This window comes from Pteropus medius, unplaced genomic scaffold (genome assembly GCF_902729225.1).
Source record: "Pteropus medius unplaced genomic scaffold, Ma_sr-lr_union100, whole genome shotgun sequence".
In the NCBI taxonomy this organism is placed as follows: domain Eukaryota; kingdom Metazoa; phylum Chordata; class Mammalia; order Chiroptera; family Pteropodidae; genus Pteropus; species Pteropus medius.
The window spans coordinates 5304121-5328376 of NW_024344374.1; the positions used below are offsets into that span (position 1 = coordinate 5304121).

General features: G+C 34.2%; 1 protein-coding gene and 1 long non-coding RNA gene across 2 annotated transcripts in view; one reads left to right on the top strand and one right to left on the bottom strand.

Annotated features, from left to right (window-relative positions):
* The window catches only part of LOC120608745 (uncharacterized), a 59859-nt gene that overhangs the window by 30947 nt on the left and 4656 nt on the right, over nucleotides 1-24256 (bottom strand). The window contains exon 2 of the long non-coding RNA XR_005654513.1: nucleotides 15257-15346. This is a non-coding gene — a long non-coding RNA (uncharacterized LOC120608745). The remainder of the gene's footprint in view (nucleotides 1-15256; nucleotides 15347-24256) is intronic.
* The window catches only part of MUSK (muscle associated receptor tyrosine kinase), an 83772-nt gene that overhangs the window by 11610 nt on the left and 47906 nt on the right, over nucleotides 1-24256 (top strand). Inside the window, exons 4-5 of the mRNA XM_039870682.1 lie at nucleotides 4043-4170; nucleotides 5405-5546. Coding sequence (XP_039726616.1) covers nucleotides 4043-4170; nucleotides 5405-5546 — 270 coding nt within the window. The remainder of the gene's footprint in view (nucleotides 1-4042; nucleotides 4171-5404; nucleotides 5547-24256) is intronic.

Here is a 24256-nt window from a genome sequence, read left to right on the forward strand (position 1 = left end):
ATATTTCTTCTACCCTTTTGCTTTATTTCAAGCTTGATTTTTCTTGAGAGTTTTTTCACACTTGAGTGACTTTTCTGCTTAAATGAAGGTTATTTTTCCCCCACTTCAGGTCCACAAGTCTAGCAAGTATTCACAGCTTATCTAGCCCTTGTTACTGCATTTGAGCCATTATACTGTGTATTCCTGTGCAAAATCTTTCCTCTCATAATGACTTATGCCATCTGACCATTCTCTCCTCAAACTCTACTCATCAAATCATCTTCTCAATTCTAGACTCTCCTACATTTATCAAAGACTTTGATTCCAAGCTTATTATCTTTCTACCCACCCCTACTCCTGCTGTCATCCTAGGGAATTTTAACAGTCATGAAACAGAACCACTAGCCACTTCATCCTTACAATTTCTTGATGTCCTCAATCCAGTGATGTTCGCCTTAACTCTTTATCAGCCTACCCAATCAATGATCGGTCACCCCCAGGAAATGAACTGTATTTAAAATCTTAGACTCCAGTAGTTCACACTCTAAACAAGAACACTTCTATTTCCATCTCTTTTTGATGTAGGAAGCAGTTTCCCACACTTATGATTTGCATCCAAAAAAGAAGGCACGAACTCCATCTGTCTCCTTATCAACTAAACATAGAGTCAACCTCGTTCTACTCCCTTATTTCCGCTACATACTATCACTGACCCCCTCTCACTGACCCCCAGATGGGACTTCTTCCTCCCTTACTTAGTTCTCTCTCCAACATGGTATTCTATCATCAAGCACTCCCTTACCAGAATCCTCAAATCTCATGACCTCCTATACTGGAAGTAGCTGCCGCTTACCAACTGTCATCCTTGTAATAATCTAACTTTTATTTTCTCCTGACACCACACTACTGATTGGAAAAAATCACATAAACATGAATACTGGCACCATGCAAATTAAAGGAATCCAGTTCCACCAGAGACCTTTTTGTTATTGTTGTTGGTGGTTTTCATCACTATTTCTTCACCTTTTATCTTTTTATTTTGGTGTAATTGTTTTGCTGGAGGAAGTCATTAGCTGCTTCTTCTCAGAGTCTGAGCATGTGAGATATGTGTTCTGAGTCTTGGCATGTCAGAAAGTCCTTACTTTGCCCTCACTCTTGGGTGATAATTTGAGTACAGAATGAGAGTTTAAAAAGGCTTTCTCCTTAGCTTTTTGTAGACAATTATTCATTATTATCTGACATTCTGGCAGATGAGAAATCTTTTTCTTATTTTTTTACAGGTAAATCTGATGTTCACCTTTCTTAACAATTTTAGGATTTTCCTCTTTATTTTTAGACTTTCTCATATTCACAAGAATATGTTAGGTGTGTATTTTATTTATTATTCTTACTTAGTTTTAGGTGGATCTTTTTGACCTAATGATCAAAAGTGAGATTTTTTTTTCAAAATGAGGTACATTTTTTTCTCTTTCTCCTCTTTCTCTCTCTCGTTCTTAAACTCTTAAGTAATAGATATTAGATCTCCTTTTTCAATTTGTCATGACTCCATTTTTTCATATTTTCTACATATCTATCTTGATATTTCACCTTCTTAAAGATTTATTTAACTTTTCCTTCTATAGCATGAATTTGGTCTTCAATATGACCATTCTGCTATTCCGCCCTTATACTGATTACTTTGATCTTAAAAATCCATATTTTTAATTTCTAAGAATTACTTCTTTTCTAATTGCTCCTTATTTTTTGGTAGCAAACTCTATATATTTTATGATGCAATATTCACTCAAGTCTCTGTAAACTATTATAATGCATTTCTTTTTTATTTTCTTCTTTCCCCTGATTTATTTCTGCTTTCTTCAGGATAAGTTTTTTATTTTATTTTGGTTCTTTTGTGTTCACGATTTTTCTCAAATGCTTATTAATCTTTTATGTTTGATCATACTTATAAATGAAGTCTTAGATTAATTAGAATAGTTCCCTAATGGGGCTAGTGGGACATTATGGGATAGCCGATTCGAGGATTCTATGAGTAAGTGGGTAGAGATGTATCTACAAGCAGTCTTTCAGCATGTGGGGCAGTGAGAAAAATCAAGTAAGAAAGTTAGGATGCTCTCATCTGTTAAATAATGAAGTCTTATTTCTAGAGACAGAGCATATTTACATATTTTACTAATTTGTGCTGCTACCTTTCCTCTGAATATTTCTCCTAATCTCTCTGGCACAAAATGTTCTTATTTTGGTTCTATCCTAAATCCTCTTTTCTTCTCTTCTTTTCTCCACCCTCTCCTTAGAAAAGCTCATCCATTTGTGAAGGTATACACTGGTGTGACCGTCCCAACTGTTAAAATTTTGGAGTGCTTCTACACTACTTCCTGAGACCCCCAAGGTCTCTGCACCCATCGCTACTCTAATTATTCCAGGACCTTCCCCAGAAACTCTAAATTCTTTATGATCAGTCAACTAAGGTCTCGGTGACAGCATAGAAGAATCTTTCCAGCATCCTGTCTCAATATGATGACCACTTCTGATTCATCAGTGTTCGTGCCTCCATCCAAATTATGTTCCCTTAGAGTGGAGAATCCATGCTTCTACAACAATACATACTCAATTTATTCTTAGTTTACTTTATATTCAATTTCCCATAAGGGTTCTTCCCACTACTCACCCAACAGATCTATTTCACTGAGAAAAATAGAGTTATTTACTTTTAACAAAGGTTCCATGCCTAAGACATTTGTGACTCAAGTTTGCCATACGGATCAGTTCTGGGAAACCAACAGAAGGAATGGATAACACTCTCTTTAACTATATTGTAAGAATATCAACTCCTAAGCTAAGCTTTTGCCAGCAGTTATAGGACCACCCAACTCACAATTAAGGTGCCTGGACATTATCTAAAAGTAGGTATTCATTGCTGATGATCAGAACTGTCACGCTTTAGATAACAGGCAAAGTGACAAAACTGACATTCTCCTATAATATGTTCTAAAGCCTGTCTTGTATTTTTGCCACAATGCAAGGCCAAACCACCTCTAAAAGTCAATAAGTATCTAGATTAAAAAATATAACACGCGGTCTTTGCAAATATCACAGCCACCACCAAACCAACTCCCAACACACATACACAAACACATACTTCAAGTACAAAGAAAAAAAATCATTTCATACTCTCCTCTGTCAAAATAACAAATTGATTATGGCACATGACCTGAAAGAAATAAAATGCATCTCTTTCTCTGTAGTCTCTCCTGCAAAGACAGTCCCCTGTTTTGTATCTGTAACATAAGATTACTAAGAACATAAATTTAGTTTTTATTATTTTATGAATGTTTCAAGAAGTAAAATAACTGGTGTCCTGAACTTGTCAATTCTTCTATATATTAGATTTAATAACTTCTTCCTCTGAAAGCTTAATACTGGAGAATAAAAATTATGTGACACAAACTATTTTTTCTGAAAGAATTAATTTAAGAGTGTTTCATAGAATAGTAAATTACCCAAGTTTGCTTCGTAGAGTTACCATAAATCGTATGACAGAATTTCTCTGATTATTAATACAACAACATCTGGTTTACTTTCTAGGGGATAAATGTGTATAATTTTTAGTCATCAGATTTAACAGTCAAATTAGAATGGAACTAAAGGGAAAGTATGTTATAACTCAGAAATATATGAAAAATATAAGCTTAAAACATTTTTCCAAATGTTTTCATATCTGTTTTTGTGAATCAAGTAATGTTGAATTGTTATGGTGAAAGCTTATTTTATCAACTTTTTATTAACTATCTTTTAAAGTGAAGAATATTGATAACTTTAAACTCCTAATATGTTTCACAAATATATGTTTTTCAAGATATTAATAAAACAGAGATAACCTAAAATTTTAAAAATGACTTATGTTTTACATCCACTAAAAACCTGTCTTAGCACTTGGTGAATTTGTAATATAATATGCCTAAAATTATTCTTTAAATGGATATTTAGAATTAAATAGAAAGTTAGAAACTCTAAGTTTAATAAAGCCATATTCTCTTTTTAATTTTGAATTTTTATTTCCCTTTAGAACCTAAAATAACTCGTCCTCCCATAAATGTAAAAATAATAGAAGGATTAAAAGCAGTTCTACCATGTACTACAATGGGCAATCCCAAACCATCTGTGTCATGGATTAAGGGAGATAGCACTCTCAGGGTAAGTGATTATTATGTTTTAAAAAAAAAAGCATATATGACATATTTTCAAATAAAACAATCCATTGCAAACTCTGTTACACACTTACAAACTTCAATATAAGATTTTTTCCGTGCGTAACATTTTAACCAAATTTAAATCTTTCTATTTCCATCTATGCAAATCATAAGACATTCTGGTTGGGGCTGGCTAGAGAAAAAACAAGATGGGACCAGTAGTATTAGGGATGAAAACAGAAGCAAAGCAAAAGCAAAGCTAGAGCCTTTTTTGTTGGTTGCTTGGATGACTGGTTGCTTGGTTGGTTGAATATTTATTTTTTAACATTGAATCTTGGAGACTCAGGAAGCAAAAAAGATGGAACTAAAATTCAGGCTTTAGACCTGTTAGTTTCTGGGAGGAGAGAGAGAATTGAGGTGTAAAAGAAATGAGAATATTCTGGAGATAAAATAGTGTGAAGAGTCAAGACTGCTGAACAAACAAACATTTTGATGAATACCTCAATTGCAAAGAGTAGTCAAATTAAAAATGTATTATTCATATGCTTATTTTGTACCACTTTTGTATCTAATGCCTATTTAATAGAATATTCCATGGGGAATACATAGGTATTGATATATGTCAAATAATTGAAATAAAGTATGCAATCAATTAGCTTTGTTTTATTTAAAATAAAATGCATGAAATGCTTATGATAATCTATATAATTCTCTGGCTCTTTTTTTGTTCTAAATATCGATACCCTTCCAACAATAACAGTAAGGGCTGGCTCTATGTATGTTACTGAACTTATTGTACCGGAAGAAAACATAAATGTAATATTTTAACTTCAAAAATAAATTTTTGCATTATTTGTAGAACTTTCCATTTTTTTCAAAGGACATATATTCTTTTAAGGATATTATACAGTGTGTGCAGTAAATATGGTAGTGAAAAGCAATGCTTTTAATCAAACAGACTTAGATATGAATTTTAGGAAATCAAATAAGCCTTGGTGTCATCATGTGATGAAAGAAAATAAAAATAAACTATATCTTATGGGATTATTATTTAAATTAATTTATGTAATCTTGTATTATCTCATTTAAGATTATATGTTGTACATGATAAGTGCCAAATAAATGTTGAAATGATATTTTTGATGATGACAGTAATGACAATAACTTGATGAAATGTTGCAAATGTGTCCTTGTTAGAGCCACAGACATTTTAAAATTTATGTTCCTATCCCTGGCAGGAAAATTCCCGCATTGCAGTTCTTGAATCTGGGAGTTTAAGGATTCATAATGTGCAAAAGGAAGATGCAGGACATTATCGATGTGTGGCAAAAAACAGCCTTGGGACGGCATATTCCAAATTGGTGAAGCTGGAAGTTGAGGGTAAGCAGCTCCATTCCTTCCCCTTATAGCGTTACCACAGGCCTCACATTCTACCATGGAGGCTGTACTTTAGCTTGCAAAAGCAGAGATGTAAGTAATCCAGTTCCCTCAACTGTTCCAGTTATTAGACTACAAGGTCAAGACCGTGAAAAGAATAACTGAAAAGAGAAAGAAAATTTCACTATTGTAATAGGTCATGTTCCATCTACTATCTAGAATCACCAATAGTAACAGATTAAATTCTCTGTGACACTAAAACAATAAGAATTTTAGAATTTCTGCCATATAATCTTAAATGAGATAATACAAGATACCACTTTAGAATTTCTGCCTGGCTTGGACAATTCTCCCTTGTTTATAAATTGGAAGACGATCATTTGATTTTCTTCAGTATGTAGACGTGACTTTTAAAAAGATATGAAAAGAAAAAGAGTAACGTTTTTCAAACTGCATTCTGTCACAAAGGGTTGAGAAAAATAAAATGCTGACTCAAATATATAATGAAAAATGGTCCTAGCTCTATGAGTTACATTGTCAAAATATTTTTCATTTTTTAAAATGTTCTTTTGTAGTCAACTAATTCAACAACTGCTTGGGAAAAGTCTTCACTGAGAAATCAGAATCCAGATAGGGCTAGCTGTCCTGTCCATTTGGTTGTGGGATCCTTCTTGACCTAAAATTATATCACATTTTGCTTGAAAATAGAAACTACCAGCACAGCTGTGCTAGGTGAGTCAACTGAGTACAAATCTCTTCCCAGCCCTTCCTGTTACAAGCCATAGACTTAACCTATCTGTTTCCAAGTTTTCTCATCCATACAGTGGGGTCTGTTGTGAGTACTCCATGAACTAAGATTTTGATAGTATTTAACAGGATATCTGGCCCTTTTTAAACACTCAATAAGTGTTGACTGTAATAATACCACCTATTTTTCTACTTTTATCTGATTGGTAGGGTGATTGGACTATTACATATGGCACAATTATATTCTCTTTCAATTGAGAGAGATTTCTAGGATTTGTCGCAGCTTATTTTGATTATATCTTACTCTTAAGCCAAAATTTATTCTTTCCTACATCTCTTCCTTCTTAACCTTACAGTTTTCTATTAGCTCCTTTAAGATTATTTTTACTTCCTATTCTTCCTCTCAAAACTTTAATGATCTCATTTCCCACATTCACTTCTACTTGAGCTAACATATTTTTATCATGCTATTGCATCAACTGCTCCTAAAATTTCCATTAATTCTTCATGGAAAAGAATGCAGTTGGTGGGAGTAGAGGCTGTCGGATATAATACAGATATATTTTCAGCATAGTTACTATAAATTAATATCTCCTAAATTATCAATGATATATAAAGCTCGATATACAACAACCAATTGATGTTAATTATTCAATGAAAAATAAACATACAAACACACTCAGTTATACACTTAGACACGTTGAATATCTGCCTGGATTCAGTGTTTCCCTGAACTATATGTGGAATGGTATAAAATGCTACCCGTTTATATACAATATCATAAAGATTTTTCAATATATGAGCTTGTATATTATAATATATAATACTGATTTTTTTCAGGCTATTGTCTTCATAGATATTGAAATCATTTGCTTTAGCTTTGGTCTAGAGAAAATTATCAAAAATTTCAGTTAGTTGGAGTCCAATCACATAGTTTTGTCTTGCCATTTAATTTTTGTATCCTGCTTATCAGTAAAAAGGAATACTTTCTTCTTTCTTCCTAACATTTAAATTGTGATGCTCATGCTCATTGCTTTAACAGTTAATAACTGCTAGTGGTTGTATTAAACTTGCTAGTATTGAGCGCTCATAATATCATCATTTAAAGTTACTCTAACAGTAGATAAGATGATGATTTTAGCACACATGTCTACTTCTACTCTATCCTAGTCCCTATTCAAATTGTCAATATACATGAAAATTTGTGACATGATTAACACAATTGCTGGTACATAATATGAATTTAATAAATGGAATCAACTATAATTATTACTATTGGAACATAAAAATTACAGCAAATCTGTATTGGTTGTAGCTCTGAATGGTTGGCTTCTACTTAAAGAAATAGTTGAGGCATTTCCACAAGATATATCTATGCAGACATGACCTTTTTTAAGGAAGAGTCAAGTCAACCATCAACTCAGAACAGGTGAAAAAGCAACAGAGAAGCAACTGAAAGAATCCTAAAAGTGCCTGCAAATGCCTGCTAGGTTGGCAATGGTGAGGGCTAAAGATCAATCTGGGCCATGGTCCATCAGGGCAGATGGGCATTTGCTACATATTGTGTCAATAAGTCCGCAAATTAGTTTGAGCAAATTAGAATGAGAATGTCATAAGTGCCATCTGATGCTGAGCTACACTTATTGCAAATGGCTATGTTAGGAAAAGATAGGGTTTTGTCTACCATTGCTAGCTTCTAACAAGGATAAGCATGCCAGGCTATAGATTTGGTATGGTGTATTCACTAAGTCTTAGATGCTATGACAAACATGAAAGAAACACCCTTCAACACAGAAGTAAAGCTCTCTTTCTAGATTGCCATCCTCAGGCTGCTGGACTTCTAAAATGGCAAAGCAAAGATATTCTACCCTTCTGCCTTATCTAATAAGGTTCAGACAGTGACATAAAAAATTATTGATGGAACCACCTAACTCAAGCATGGTCAAACTTGGATATTTTTCTAAAAGGATAAGCACTGGGATGTCTAACATTTTTAAATGCTAAATGGCTTACATGGATTATTTTATTTAATCCTTATTGTGCCATTTTAGGAAAATGAGGAATAGTGATGATAACCAACTCAAGGCTGTACAGATCGAGGTGTCTAAGAAATTAAGTAATGTTGAATACTCTTTTTCTATTAAAGAACAAGATAATCATGTGCAACATTGTCAAGAATAGTGTCAGAATGGGGATTATGGAAGAAGCCAGAATTCTGTAAATAATGGAGAATAGGAGCGAAAAAAAAAAAAAAAAGAAGAAGAAAAAGAAGAAGAATCAGTCAGGTATAGATATATTTTTCAATAAATTTGGCAGGGAAAAAAGCAGAGTCAAAAAAAAGTGAGCAGTGGTTGAGAGTATATATGGCATAGAGGTAGTGCTGTTTTGCAAGATTTCTCTTTTTAAAAGATTGAAAATGTTAAAATATTAATGAGAGGGAGCCCAGAGAAAAGGAAAATTTGAACATATGAGAGGGGGTGAAAATTCAAGGGACTATTGGTGGAGCTTGACAAGGCAAAAGGGTGTATATTCAGGGGACAAGTGATGCGATGAACTTTATACAGAGAGTGACCACATGTCCCAGTTTTCCCAGGACATTCTGGCTTACACCTGTTGTCCTGGAATAATTATTAATAGAGTCCCTCTTTTACTTTCAAAAGTATCCAGGCTTTGATGATAAATTATTATATGACCACTATACTTAGAAAGGAAAAGAGAACTTCCTTCCTTGTAATAGGAAGAATGGAGAAAGGGGTGTATTCTCATATAAATAAGTAAATAAGTTTAATGATGGCATTTGAGAATGCTCTGTTCTGATAGTCTCTATTTCTTCTAGGAAGTAGAAAGTAAGGTTATCTTCTGAAAATACTTCTGTAAAGGGGGGCAGAGGGATGAGGAGAGTAGAAGGTTTTAAAATAGCTGTGGGGAATGGGAGAGATGACTCATAAAGGAAACCAGGATTCCTGAGCAACATTAAGTAGAGAACGGGTCATTAATATAGAGTGGCATCAATTTGCCTACTTGCAGGGTTCCCCTGCCGCACCCCCCTCCCCGCCCCAGTATTGCTCAGCAGTACACGTAGACATTTAGAAAAAGCCAAACCCAAAGGCTCAAGATGCAAGCACTAGAATTTCACCAGGAATGAAAATAGGGCAAAGGATTTGAGAATATTACAAGAGAATGGTCGAAGCGATGAATCATTGAATCTTTATGTACCAAACATGCAAACCTAGGATTAGACACATAGCTCCAGCATTTTGACAGACAAGATAATATGAAAAGCTTCCAACTATAAATATCCAGAAATGCTGAGTTAGTTGTATAACACACAAGAATAAGATGCAAATCTCCAGAGGCCAGGAATTAATAGGAATTTTTAAAACAGAGCAGTAAGCTTACGAACTGATCCTGCGTTATCCTAGAGGTAAGGAGAGCTATGCCCACCTCTATAATCTAGAATACTGGTGTGAAGGCTCTTAAGAACAGGAGGAAAGGTTTTTGAGCTGCTGCGAAGTGGAGGTTAGCACTGAGACCCTTGCATAAACCTGAGAATCCCAGATGCGAAAGGAGCAGAAGAATTCCATCCACAGGCAAAGAAAGACAACGGAGGTTTGTCTTTCTCTACCTGAATTCTCGGTGTAAGGGAGGAAAAAATAAGGCTTCGTATGAATGAATATTCAACACTCAAGACTATATATCACATAAGCTTGGTATTCATACTGCCAGTACAGTCTAGGAATTGCCAGCTGGAGAAATTAACATAAAAATTGATACCAGGCCAAAAATTTAACAGCAACATAAAAAACTCTAAAGAGAAATATCTTACGCAGGTTAGATAGGATTTTTATAATTAAACCACACTAAGGATGAGCTCACAATGCAAAATTATAGCATCTGCAGAAAACAATGTTTCCAGAGTGAGAGTTAGCTGACACAATATGCAAAGGCGCTAAAACCCAGGAAATTCAGTTAACAACACAATATAATAGAGATTCTAAAATAAGTGTTTAATTTAAAAGACGCGAAAGGAAGAATGAAATTAAAAAAAAAAAACAAAGAAAAATACATTAAAAAGAAGGAAGGCAGTTTAGATAAATATAATTTTAAATAAAAAGTGATTACAATTAAAATTCAATGGATAAGTAATAACATATTGGAGATAAAGAGATAATTCATACATCAGAAGTCACTTCTTCAGAATTTAGAATTCAGTGTAGAGAGACGGTAAAGATGAAATCGAATTTAGGAAATAATTAAGGATATAAATTACAGAAAGAGAGAATATAGAAAATATAATAAGCTATACTCAGAAAAAGCATAATGCTTAGAAACTTGCCAAAATTGATGAAAAACTGTCTTCAAGTACGAAAAGCACACCAACTCCCAATCAGTTAAAATCAAGAGCAGATATATAAATAATTTCACATGCAGACACATCATAATGAATACCAGAGAAAAAGAGGTGATCTTAAATTATTAAAGAAAGGACAGATTCCTTTTAAAGGACAATTAGAATGACAAATAGAATAGGAGTGGGGAAGTTGGTACTTTCAACTATTCTTATAATTAGGTAGAGCCTAGTGAAGGTCTTTTTTGTTTTTTGTTGTTATTGTTGTCAGTTTTTAATAAAATCACACTTTAAATTATGTATAGATTTGTCTCAGTAATTGAACTTCTGATAATTTATCTAAAGGAATTATTTATACAAGTGTATGTTCAAGATTATCAGAAAGTTATAATACTAAAAAAAATTTTTTCTTTAAATTTAAATTTGCATCAACAGGAGACTGGCAAAATATGTGATGAAAGTTCATGAGGCCATTAAAAAGAATGAGATCGATCTGTACATACTGACTTCTAAAATTAAAACTGTCTACCGTGTATGTGACTTGGATCTATTTCCCAACTCTGAGCCTCTGTTTCCTCACCTCTAAAATAGGGGTTAAAAACAGCACCTACCTCTTAGGTTGCTGCAATGATTACATGAATTAATATAGTCACACTGTAAACACAATATAAGTATTTGCTGTTTATTATCATTTATTTAATAAGTACTTATATAGTACTTACCATGTGCTATATAAGCAGTGTTCTATTTCTTTAGAAATATTAACTCATTGGAAATAGTCACATGTTCATAAGTAAAAAAGTAGTTCAAGAACAGTGTTATACTATTATATATTCAAGTATATATAACAAATTGTTAATAGTTATCATCTCCACATATGGAATTATATGAGGGGTTAACTTCTACCATATGCTTTATATAGCTCTATACTTTTTGAACTTTTTAAAGAGACTTTATAATTAGGAAGAATTGATACATGAATTTATGCTTCGGAAAAAATCATGTCTCTATTTTGATAAAATGACATTAACTTTCCTATTCATTGTTTTGAAATATTATTTTTGCAACTCTGTTGCTCCATTTTGCCCCAGAACAAAGGGATGGTGAAAGTTTGTCAAAGGCAATTGATCCCTATGTTGATTAGATATTCACAACACTTGGCTGTTAGCTGAAGAACTGAGGTTGAGGGTGTGGTCCTGGTGAACAGAACATGGAATGTGCCATTTCCTTAGGGAAGGAATCAATCCATTAGGACAGTAAGCGTGAGGCCTGCGAGAGGAAGTAAGGGAGCCGCCACGATGGAGTGGGAAGTGAAAGCATTCAGAGATTTGAAGCCGATGGTGGATTCTCTCCCCATTAGACTCTCCTATCTTCCTTATGGGCAGAAACCTGGAATTTATGATTTTATAGTGGCTCAGAAGATCCAACACTAAAATTCAGTTTGGGTTCTGATTTCTCAATGAACATTGTCTATACTTGGTTAGATGTTATTGACTCAAAAAGCAAAATAAAAGTAAGTTCCCAAGGAAAATGAAGTACCACTAGGTGAGAACGATAAGGTATAGTGATCTAACATTGACAGACGAGTGTCCGTGGTTTCCCAAATTCCATAATCACCAGGAAGGCAGAAAAGAGTCGTGGGTCTCACAGCTGTGGAGGCTTTTCCTTTGGAAAGGTTAACCCCTGTCTCAGGTACCTCTGTGACAATGGGCTTTCATGGCAGGATGTGATGAGTGCCAGAGAAATCTATATGTCATATTTCATTGATTCTAAGAGTCTCATTTTTAATATTTTAAAATAATAAATATTAAAATGGGTTGCATCTCAGAGTCATTGGTTTCTAATCATGTTTGGTTAATTTTTTGTTTCTTTGATGTACATGTTAATATCTCTGAAACCGAGATTTGTCTTATTGATCTTAAAAGGCAGTCACACCTGTTTGTGGCTTCTGCCTCTAGCTAAGATCATTCCCTAGCTGTCTCCAAATATGAGAATAAATACAATGATAAAACAAAGATAAATCAATTTTGGCTCATAAAGATTTCCTTATATTTAACTAGAAATATTCCTTCTGCTTGAGATTATTTCTTTTAATTAGAAATAAAAGCATCATGTTCAGTAACATGATTCCATGTAGCCCCCTAAACATTTATATTTGCTCCATATTAATTTTGTTAGATTGAAAATAGAGACAAAATGACTCTTCAGTGCCCTATAGAAGGAATTCTCTTCTAAGTCAAGAGTCTTGTCTCTTACTCCAATCTGCTTCATGTTCTGTTAGGTATGGTGTGTATCCAAAGCAAGATCCATATTGTTTCTCTTATGTCTCTTTACTGAAACAGTTTTCTTCTGAGTACTCTACAGGCCAGGAAGATAGGCAGTAGCAGAATGACAAGACAATAGAATGTGACGATTTCAGTGGTAGAGCTAGAGTTTTCAAGGACAGGTTGCCATCATATCACGGAGGCTTTAGATGACCTCTCACATGCAAGATTCTGATTTTCCTTTTTGTTTTTGATTAGGGGAACATCGTCCCTTTTTAAAAAGTGCTTAATAAATACTACATCACAGAAATTAAATGCTTTTACTATGATAGTGTTAATTCTTCTTGTTTTATAGCCAGAGAAGTCATTGTTAGGAGTTTTTTAATCATTGGAAAAGATCCACTTAAAAATTTATAAATATCTCATTTTTTAACATTTCCCTTATACTCTTACTTATGTCTTTTATATTTTATTTATATTCTTTGATTTACTTATTATGAAATGATTTATTTGTTTGGAGCTGAGTGTGGATCTTAGTACACTCAGAATCCTGCTTTGAGTATAGAAATTGGTTGAGTATGGAATACTTGAGACCCAAATTAAAAGAGATGGATGCTGGAAAGTATGGGCCTCCCTGTCGATTGCATTTTCTATTACCTCGTTTAACCTTGGAGTTTTAAGCCATTAAGGAAAAGATTGGGCAAAAGTGAAGCGGAATCAAGGGAGGGTCTCAGTCAGCAATACCAGTGGGAAGTGGTGGGTCAAAACCAGTACAAAGCAAAGTCCTAGGAGCAGAGAAGAACAAGAACAGAGCCCTTCCAGGTAGAGTGTTATCTTACGTTTCCCCAAAGTTTAAACAACTTCCCATTTGCTAGGAGCCTCCAAAGCAGAACACTGTGTCAATACTTGGGAGAGACATTTTGGGGAGTGAGGATGAAAAGTCAGCCATTTGACAAATTTAACTGGCCACAGTACCTGAGTCTCCATCATTGTCAGGAGACTTGAGTGCTGCCAGTCCATAGCTGGCAATCTGAAAGGCTTCACTACGTAACTTTAGGACTGACCAGGTCAATCAGAGGCATTTTTCAAGAATTTTTGCAGACATATGCAGTATACAAGACAATGAGTAGAATTCCAAAAGATCAAAACAAATCACTAAATATAGGCAAACATCAATAGATATAACTATAAGAGATGAGGACTAGTTTCAAAAATATTAGACGTCTGGCTGTCTTCTTTCCTAGTGATCAGATTTCCTTACTGCATCTAGAATAGTGGAAGTGATCATGTCATATTTACATAATATTTGTTTTTTTTTCCTTTGTTTATGCTACAGCTCTTAATATGACAAATGCCACAGAGAGAGGTATTTAAAACCCCAATGTGTGCTGTGCTCTCAGTGATTGCAATTTTAATAAAATTTGCAGTGGTCCCGTTCCCGGCATCAATTCTACTTTTTGATGCCACTAACAGGTTTGATTTGCTGTCATGAGTACATTTTGCATTTAAAAGCCAAACAAACAAACAAACAAAAAGGCATAAACCTTTGATACCCCTGAGGGCTATCAAGGGGAAATTAAGCCTGCTAAATTATTAGGGTGCATGCTCTAAAAGAAGAGTTTGACCCATTGTTCTGACTGAAAGGGGTTATTATGTTGCATCCTCATCTAAAACGTTCTGTAGTGCTTTCGAGAAACAATGGTAAAGTGGTCCTTTGGTTGAAGAGTTGTCAGTAAAGGTCTCTAAGGAAAAAAAAGTTTTATAATGACTATAGCACTGAGTAGATAATAGTTCAGATTAAGGATTAGTTAGGCAGATTTGAAGAAAATGTCTTTAAGAAGATTTGTCTTAAACTGTTTAAGATAATTGAATTGTTTAATATAATGTTGACGTTATTTAAAATGAGATCTTGTGACGTGAAATATGCCCACTCTAATTAGAGTAAGATTTTATTTTCACTTTTTAGTTATTAAAATGAGATGCACAAGTACAAACATATATGTACCAAAAAGGAAAAATAGTTTTTTCTTTTTAATGCATTAATTCATCCAACAAAGATTCATTGAGTGATTTTCCAGGTACTGTGCAAGAGAGAGAAGGCCATTTCATCACAAGGCCTATTTTCAAAATGTAACCATTTTGAATCGTGCAAAAATATCACGAAAAGCCATTAGAACTCTATAGGAGTTTGGAATTTGATTACTCCTTCAGAAATCAAATATATGACTTTCAATTTCTAATTAGTATATTTATTTCCATGAATGAATATGGTTCCATGAATATACAGGCATGAGTTTTTGCAGGGAACTTAACATACTAGTTAATAACATGGACTCTAGAATCAAGAAAATTACCTGGGCTCCGGAGTCTAGAGCAAACTACGTGAGTTCAAATCCTGCCTCTGCCATTTACCACTTGTGTAACTTGTGCCTCACTTTCTCCACCTGTAAAATGAGATTAACAATACGTTCTACCTCATAAATTGTAGGAGGATAAACAGGTAATATACTGAAGGCTCTTACAAGAGTGCTTGACACAGAGAAATCACTCAACTAACAATAATCAATGTTCATTCTAGGAGTAATGTAACTTCTGTGCAACAAAAGCAATTAAATGCTTGTGAAGACAATTATAGCTCTTTATTCCATGTGTCATTTTTATCTTTGTGGTAGAAGCAACACAGAGTTCAAAAACTAAATTTTTATTTAAAATAGAGTTGATTTTTGTTAACTTTCATCCTGTCAGAAGAGGAATCATAGACTTTAAATTGGAGGGGCCCTATAAGTCGCATAGCTCAATCCCTTACTTTGCAGATAAGGAAACGTGAGACCAGAAATATTACTTTACTCAAGTTAGTAAGGAGCTTGGATTTCGTGATTCCAAGACTAAGACACTTTCCATTACCCCATTCTTGAGTCTTTCCTTTCTCTATATTTATGCTGTGTAATCAGCACTCTGGAGCATTCACATGCTTTAGCATCAGATAAACCTGGGCGTTAATCCTGACTCTGCCACTTACTAGTTATGTGAGGTTGGATAATTTACTTAACCTCTAAAAGTGGATTTCCTCATTTGTGAAATGGGGGCAATATCACTTAGAGCATAGAGTTCTTAAAATGGACTAAGATAACATGTGTCTAGTGTCCACATGGTAGCTCTTTGACAAATATTGGCTGTTGTTGGTATTGTCGTTCGTTGTTTACATTGTTATAGAGCTGGGTGACTTCTCCCCAGAGAATGTTACTGGTTAGACTTCTCAAATTTCATAAATAGAATGTCAACCTTACCAACTGCTCCTCTCGTTTCCAAAGAACATAAATCTACCCTCGATCAGCAATGCTTTGCACCTGAATTCTTGGTGCTTGTTAGAGATTATAACTTTGCTTTGGCCCCACTGTGACGAGTGATCTAAGGCAGCTTATCTAAGAAGCTGTGTGAAGATGTGCCTTTACTGAAAAGCTAGAAGGGAGCTGTTGAAAGTCAACCTGTCCAAAAAAAAAAAAAAAAAAAAAATGTATAACAACATGAAAGTCATGGCAACCTTAGTGTGTCTCCCAAGCTTACATCATACTTTACTCACTAAGAAAACAACTATTTGGCAAACATCTTATTGAAAATATTGATCATTCCATCACTCACTGCTCCGAAGTAAATCTCCAGTGAGAAATTGCTTTAAAAATTTAGTGCTAGGGCCCAGGGAACAGTCTCTTCTGAGAAACTGGCATGTTGTTTTCCTTTTTATAGTGAAAACTGTTTATTTTCTTTTACCTCATTTTCTGTGCTACCTGGCATGTATCTCAGAATCTAATTTGAAGCTTAGTCATAGTATCTGTTACTCTAAACCAACCCAAACTCTCTTTTTCCCTGACACTAATGTGTTATTTCATTTAATTTATTGTCACATCATTGATTATACTCACTTCAAAACTTCCATGGAAAGAAATGGAAATAACAAAGTTGATAGATTAATGGAACTTTTCCTTCAAGGTAGTAGTTCTCAAACATCAATTCAGATCTTATTTAAAGGCATAGCACCAAGATGCATTTTCCAGAGATTCAGAACTAATAGGTCTGTGTTAAGGCCTTTTAACAATTTCCCAAATAATCCTTATGCAGGTAGTCTATGAATCACACTTTGAGAAACATTGACTTAAGGATTTCTACTTGCAATGTCTTTATTCCAGTTGAAGCTTAAAATTTTAAGAAAAAAGTTAGCTTATCCACAATTAGTAAGGTAAATGTTAGGATAGCTTCAAATTTATTCATTTGTTTAGTGCCTACTATATTTCATGTAATAAGGTAACATCTAAAGATACAAAGAAAAATAAGATATGGTTCATTTCTTGAAAAGTTTTCAAACTTAGTGAGGAATATAGACATGCAAGCAAATAATTACAATAATTAAAGTCCAACATATTGCAATGATAGAAATCTGTGCAGGATATATACACAGGACAGGGGAGATAGTGAGAGGTCAGGGAAAGCTTCAGAGAGGTGAGGTCCAAGAGGGCTTTGATTGATGAATAGCAACCAGCTCATGGTTCAGATCATATCACGCTTTAGGAGAGAAAAATGCAGCTGGATCATACAAACCCAGGCTGACACTCATGCATAATCAGGGAGTAAAAAGACTGGAGAGTTTAGGACAGTGTCTATTAGTGGTATTATAAAAACCAGAAGGAGCTGAGATTTGACTCAACGGCTAACACTGAGATTATACTCTATGGTATCCTTTCTTGGACATCATTTTTAAATGGGGAGTATGTATCTACCCTCTCCTCAGCATGAGAAAATGCAGTTTGGAGGCCTATGGCCCTATCTGGGTATCTGGAATCCCCTCTCAAAGGCCACAGAAATGTTCCCAATCCAAGCCACTTTGAATAACTAAGATACTATGGTGTCACTTAAGATTAAAGTTATGACTGCTGTTTCTTTTCCCAGATAAATAAAAAAATACGTAAAATAAAAATAATTAAAATTTTAAAATCCTGGTTTTTAATAAACTTCAACTTCAGGTATCTTCCTTTTCATGAGAGTGAGTAAACAATATTATTTGGAAGTAAAGTAAGATTTTGATAAATGTTCTATGATTCTATAAGATGTTAATAATATAGGAAGTTGAATGAAGGCTACATGGAAACTCTCTATACTATCTTGCAACTCTTCTGTAAATTTCAGATTATTTCAGAATAAAAACCTTTTAAAAAGGTAAACTAAGAAAGTCTTCTGTCCTGGTAATTAAGCAGGTTAGCCATCTCCCTCCATTAAAATCAGAAAATGACTTTAAAAAAAAAAGAAAGAAAGAATGAAAAATGTGAATCAGAACAGAAGTCTAACTTTTTTTATTGGCTTATGGTTAAACTCCTAATATATTTTCAGAATGATTTTAACAAAACTATGCTTAAATAGTTGCTCTATCTAAATCTGAGACCAAAATAAAAACAAGTTAACTCAGGATGACTCTTGTCTGAATTAGTTGGTAAACACTTCATTCTTGTAGTCATTATTCAGCACCCATATTTACAAGCTAGAAAAATATTATTCTCCCAAAGGTCACAGAAATATTCCCAACCCAAGCCACTTGAGAGAATCATGAGGTCACAGAGACAGGCAAACCTTACTTTGAGCGTGGCTGTGAGGGTGTCGTGTATGTTTTCTAAGGGAGCTTGCATTCTGACTCCCTCAGAGATGGAGCCACAGGGGATAAACCTCCTTGAGTATAAATCAGCTTCAAAGAGGACAGAAATGTAAACGGTGGCAGCATACCAGGATCAGGTTTGTTTGCTTTAGCTACCAAGAAGTCAGGAAAGAAAAACCAGGTATTGACTTAGGTCAGTCATTATAAATATTGGGTTTTTCTTTAATAATTAGAAAAAAAAAATCAGTTCATAAACCAAATATCACAGAACTGCAATGTGATTGCTTTTCAACCACCCTGAGCCTTTTTTTTTTTTAAGTAAAAAATAAAAACAGTTAAAATGACTTTTTTTGTAGTTTGTGATGCTTGTCTTCTGTCAGGCATCTCTAACTCAACAATGCCTAAAATAGGATGCTAGATAAGACAAATGTAGCCCATTTACAAACAGAGTCAAATAATCTAGTATTAATTAACATCTATGTTTTAGTAACAGGATCTGAAAAATTGATTTCTTTTTCTACGGAGTGATTCCTCTCTTCTCAGATAATTAAGGAATCGATTGAAGCACAATCTTTTAACGCCTACAAAAAGGGTATTCAACATGATCAAATCTGGAATGTAGCCAGCTAACGCAGATTGAAATTAAAAAATAAAATAAAAGTTTAAAAACCCTTTCCTTTAAAGACAGTTGGAGGAATAGCTTTCATGAGTTAGGAAGATAATCTAGAGATAGAAATAGATAGAAAGAAAGAAGGAAAGAAGGATGCAAGGAAGGAAGCAAGGAAGGAAGGAGAGAGAGAGGGAGGGAGGGAAGTAGGGAGAGAGGGAGGGAGAGATAGAGAGAATGAGCTAGAAGATCTGGTTTCAAAATTAGCCTTAAATACTTTCTAGATGTGTGTTAGTTGCCATATTAACTGCTTAATACAAATTGTTTCATTTCATCTTCTCCATGATTCTATGAGTTGGAAGTTGATATCTATGTTTTCTGCATGAAGAAACTGAAGTTCAGAAAAATTAAGCAGTAACCCAGATCAAACAGCTAATAAGCAATAGAGTGAGAATTCAAATCCAGATCTGCCTGCCTAGACTATTGTAAGGGTATTGTGTATAACTGTAAGGAAATTATCTTATTTGATTTTAATTTCTCAATTTCTGAGTATGTCCTTAGAAAAAGCCCTAGAATGGTATTCTTAGAGTACCAGATGGTTACAGATTTCTTTAAGATATTGACTATGAAGAAAATTATAAACAATGCCATCCGATGAAGAGCAAGAAATGTGCTATTTCAGCCTCCATGAGACTTCAACTTTAGGTAGCTAAATTCCTATTATCTTCTTGGCACTCACTTCTACAGTCAAAAGAATGAAAATTGTCCCACAGTTCTGCCCGTTTTCTGCTTTGATATTCTTTCTCTCCACAAGGTCTACATGACCAGTATAATTTTATTAAATGTATTCTTTGTATTTCTTTCAGAAAACCTTGATGACTTTCCCTTCTCCTGTATACATTTTCCCACTAAATTTCTTCTCCAATCAACTAATACAGTGAATTGAGTAGAAAAAACTTATTTTATCTTTCTTAGAACTATATCATACTCTCTCTTTCTTACTCACACTCATGTTCAAAATTGGGGAGACAAGAGCAAGTATAAAATCATGAAATTCATGATTTGCAATGACCCAACTGTATTATTATATGGCTGCAAATAAAAACTTATGCAAATTTATATTCATAGAAGTAGAGAATTTAGAGTCTTGCATTCTTTAAATCTATGAGACTCTATGTGTATTTTACTTTCAGTTCCAGATAAGTTCAAATAAGAGTGTAAATAAGATAAGAGATTCATAAGTAGGCAATCAGGATGGTGAACTGAGGCTAGCAAGCTTGGAAAAATATTTGATAAATTTTTTGTTCTCCAGTGGATACAAGCAGGAACTAAGTCTTATGGGTAGTAATTAATTATAAGGAGACTGGTTTCATTTTGATTTAGAGCATATTCTTTTAAAAAATTACAAAACAATTGTTTAAAATGGGTTGTTGTGATAGTACTAAGTCCTCTATAAATCAAAATGTCCAAGGAAATGATGAATAGAGTATTTAATTTGGATGTTGATTATAACTCAGATTATTCCAAAGAGAGAAGTTTCTGATTCCCTCTTCTAAATGTTCTACTGAACAATCCCAAGAAAGCAGAGAGGGAAAATGCATCACTAATCTAACTTTTTTTTTTCCTAAGAGATTGTGCTGAATTAAGGGGGCGAAAAAAACACAACAGAAGTAAAGTATGGTGTGCTGCCTCTCCCCCACTCGCCAGAGGAGATTACAAATCAGTTTGGGAGACAAGACCACAAATGCATGACACATAAAGCAGTTAAATGAGAATTTAGCAATCGAATGGTAATAAAGACCATGAAGTGGAAAATTTAAAAATTGATAAGTGATATAGCAGTAAGTTCAGAAGTCAAGAGGGATCATAGTAGTCTAGGCAAGAAGAATATATGGAAAAACCAGGGCTACGTTTTGATCTCGAAATGACAATCTCATACACTGAATGAGGGTACTCAAGCTTAAATAGATGTTGCAGATTATGCTTGCATTATTCTCGCTAACTTAAAGTAACCACAATTGTGTGTGAATGTGTGTACTCGTGTGTGTATATTAATACATAAGCATATATAAATATGTATGCATAGACATGTGTATTTGCATTTATGCATGGAAAGGAATTTTGAGAGTCTATATATGAAAATGTAATTTCTGGTAAAATTTCTAAGCCTCATCCTGGGAAAATGGCACATCTTAGACATTCTTTCAGCTCTTCAATTGGTCGTATATATCTGGAGGAAATGGGTGTATTCTTTCAAAACTTTGCACTTCTTTGAATTCCAAACAAATCAAGCAAAATGAACAATAGTTACAACAATAACAACAAAGTGAAAAATAGCGAAAGAAAATCAGCATTGTCCTCAGAGTATACTTTGAGTACGGCCCAGTAAAATAAAGATGCCTGAAGCAAAATTGAAAAGAATTTACCTGCACTTGCTCCAGTACCTTAAAAAGAGTAATGTAAGAGTGAAAATGATGAGTGATATGATTCTCAAAATTTACTGAGGCCCTTCAACGTCAGGAGAATGAAACTTTTGAGATATAGCAGCCAGGGAATAAGACACTTCCTGTAAGAGTCCTATGCCCATCTCAGCCATTTGAAATAGTAACTTTGCTGTTGAAATTATACAGATTTTCTTCAAGCACAACTGTGCTGACAAACCAGAAAGATATGCCCAACTCAAAGACATTCAAAAGCAGTTTTTCAGGCCTAATCTCGTCCAACCACGGACTTTCGTTCATTTCTTATGATTAAGGTCTGTGTTACAGAGAATCTCTGCAGTTTTTAAGTGTCCCGATGACCAGTTATAACTATGGGAAAAAACTTATATTTCTAATACTAATGCTTTACTAGATACTGTCAGAGATGTTGTAAAAAACAATTGCTTTATTTAGAGCTACATTTGACAGATAACCTCTTCATCAGCTTTTAATCATAAATATATTACATTTAGGAGTATCAACAAAAGAACTCTAAACCTATAGGAAAGTCTTATAAGTTTGTTTGAGCCAAATTTTTGAGCATGTGCCCAGATGCAAGATCTCAATGGACTGAGAAAACGCTCTGGAGAATGGCAGTTTTTTATTTCTTTTCTTGCATTTAGAATCAAAAGAGAACACATTAAGGAAGATACATGAAAACCATTGGTGGTGGATTAAGGAGATAAGAGAAAGCAAAGTGGGGAAGTCTCTAGGACTGGATAAAAAGCAAAATGAAGAAATACATATTTCTTTTACATTGGTGGTTACAGGACAGTTTTAAAAATGAACATTTACAGTGGATAGTATTCAGGGAACAAGATAACAATGAGGGGTTCTGTAGTCTCATGCTCTGGTGGTCTTGTTTTCTGGTGCCTGCATTTGAGGGGTCTAGAAAGAAAATTACTCTGACATTTCAAAGATATGTTATCCTGGATACATAAGAACTGTGGGTAGGACTCGCTTAAGGTAAAGACTGACCTTTGCTAAGGAAGCTGTAGGCCTAGGATGTGACCACCCACCACAGCCTGCCCAGTTAGGAATTTATAATCAGACCATCCTGTGTGGTTACTTTCGGTCGCTGAGCTTGGTCAGGTTTATTACATAGCCCCTTTTTTTGTTCATAGAAGTTTTAAGTAGTCTTTGACCTTGATACTTAAAATAAAAATGTGCCACTGACTTGGTTGGTAGAGGTAGGAAAATTTCAGAGACAATGAAGCCTAAATGGGAAATCATAAATTCACTTAAATTTAAGAGGATTGGGTGTTGAGTGTAAAAATGAGGCCTTCTCACTAGGATGTTGAGTCGAACAGGTGACTTGAAGACTGAAAATTTCTGGCTCTGCACCTGCAACAAATCTGTGAGTCTCAGATTCTTTGTCTGAAAAATGGGCTGAATAATATCAGTTATAGTCAATCACAGGGATATGGTCAGGGTTAAATGAGATAATGTATGATGTGTGAAAATGAGATAATGTATGATGTGTGAAAATATCCTTAATCTGTGAAGAACTATGCAAATGTCTTCTTATCATTAAAAGTAGTTAACAATAGCATTGCTATTTCATACTTATAAACATGTTGCAGTTAGCTTACCACTAATTTCAAGAAAAGTCTAAATTGATGTGAACAAATTAACCTTCCCTACCCCCAAAAATAGAGCTCTATGTGGGACCTACATCTGACATACTTGTATTAAACACTTTGGAACAATTAACTGTTGTCTCTTCTAGGATTTTTAAAAAATTTATAAATTCTCAATTCTGTATACCCAACTTAGACGTTTTTACACTTTTCTTTGTAGCTTGCTTTACTGGTACTTTCCTAGAAGATGACAGTTTGTTTTTCTCTGTCCCTAAGCAGCCTCTGGGAGTTGAAACAGAGGAGAGACTCTCTGTTGGTGACAGGCTCTGTTCTGCAGAAAACCCCTAATCCTCTGTTACCACAACATGAGTCTATTGCCATAGAAATGATAGCTGAGATCCCAGATTCAACATCACTGACTTCACAGCAAGGCCTTGTAAGAGGAGAAGCCAAGCTAACAAGGCAAAACACAATTTATAAGACTGGTAGGCAGTCTGTTGCCTTGAAAGAAAGGGCAATTGTCAACATTAAAACAAAAATGCATGAATAAGCTATGTTGTTGGGTATGCTGTAGTTTATTTTTCTGTGTAGTACTTACTGTCTGACTCAAAGTAATAATTTGAAATTTTATGTCATCTAATAGTGTGCTTTTAAAAGGTCTATAGTTTCCTTTGATTGCATTTGGGTTTTTGGGTTTTTTTTTTATAAGAAACAAGCAGATTCTAATTAATCCTGTTGCACAACTGATATTCAAGATTTTCCTTTTCATGATGTGTTGTTGTTGTTTGTGTGTCTATTGTATTTGTTTGGTCTTGTTTTTATTAATAGAAGAAAGTGAACCTGAGCAAGATAACAAAGGTATTTTTTTTTCTTTCTGCACTGCTTCTTTTTAAATGTATGGTTCTATTCAATTATTTCCACTGAACTTATGAACAATTCTAAGTGCCATTATTTTGTTTAGAATTAACAAATGATATATGGGGAATAGTCAGTCAGCATTTAACAGTGTTATCAGATGGGCTGCTTTGTTCTATAATATACTTATTGAC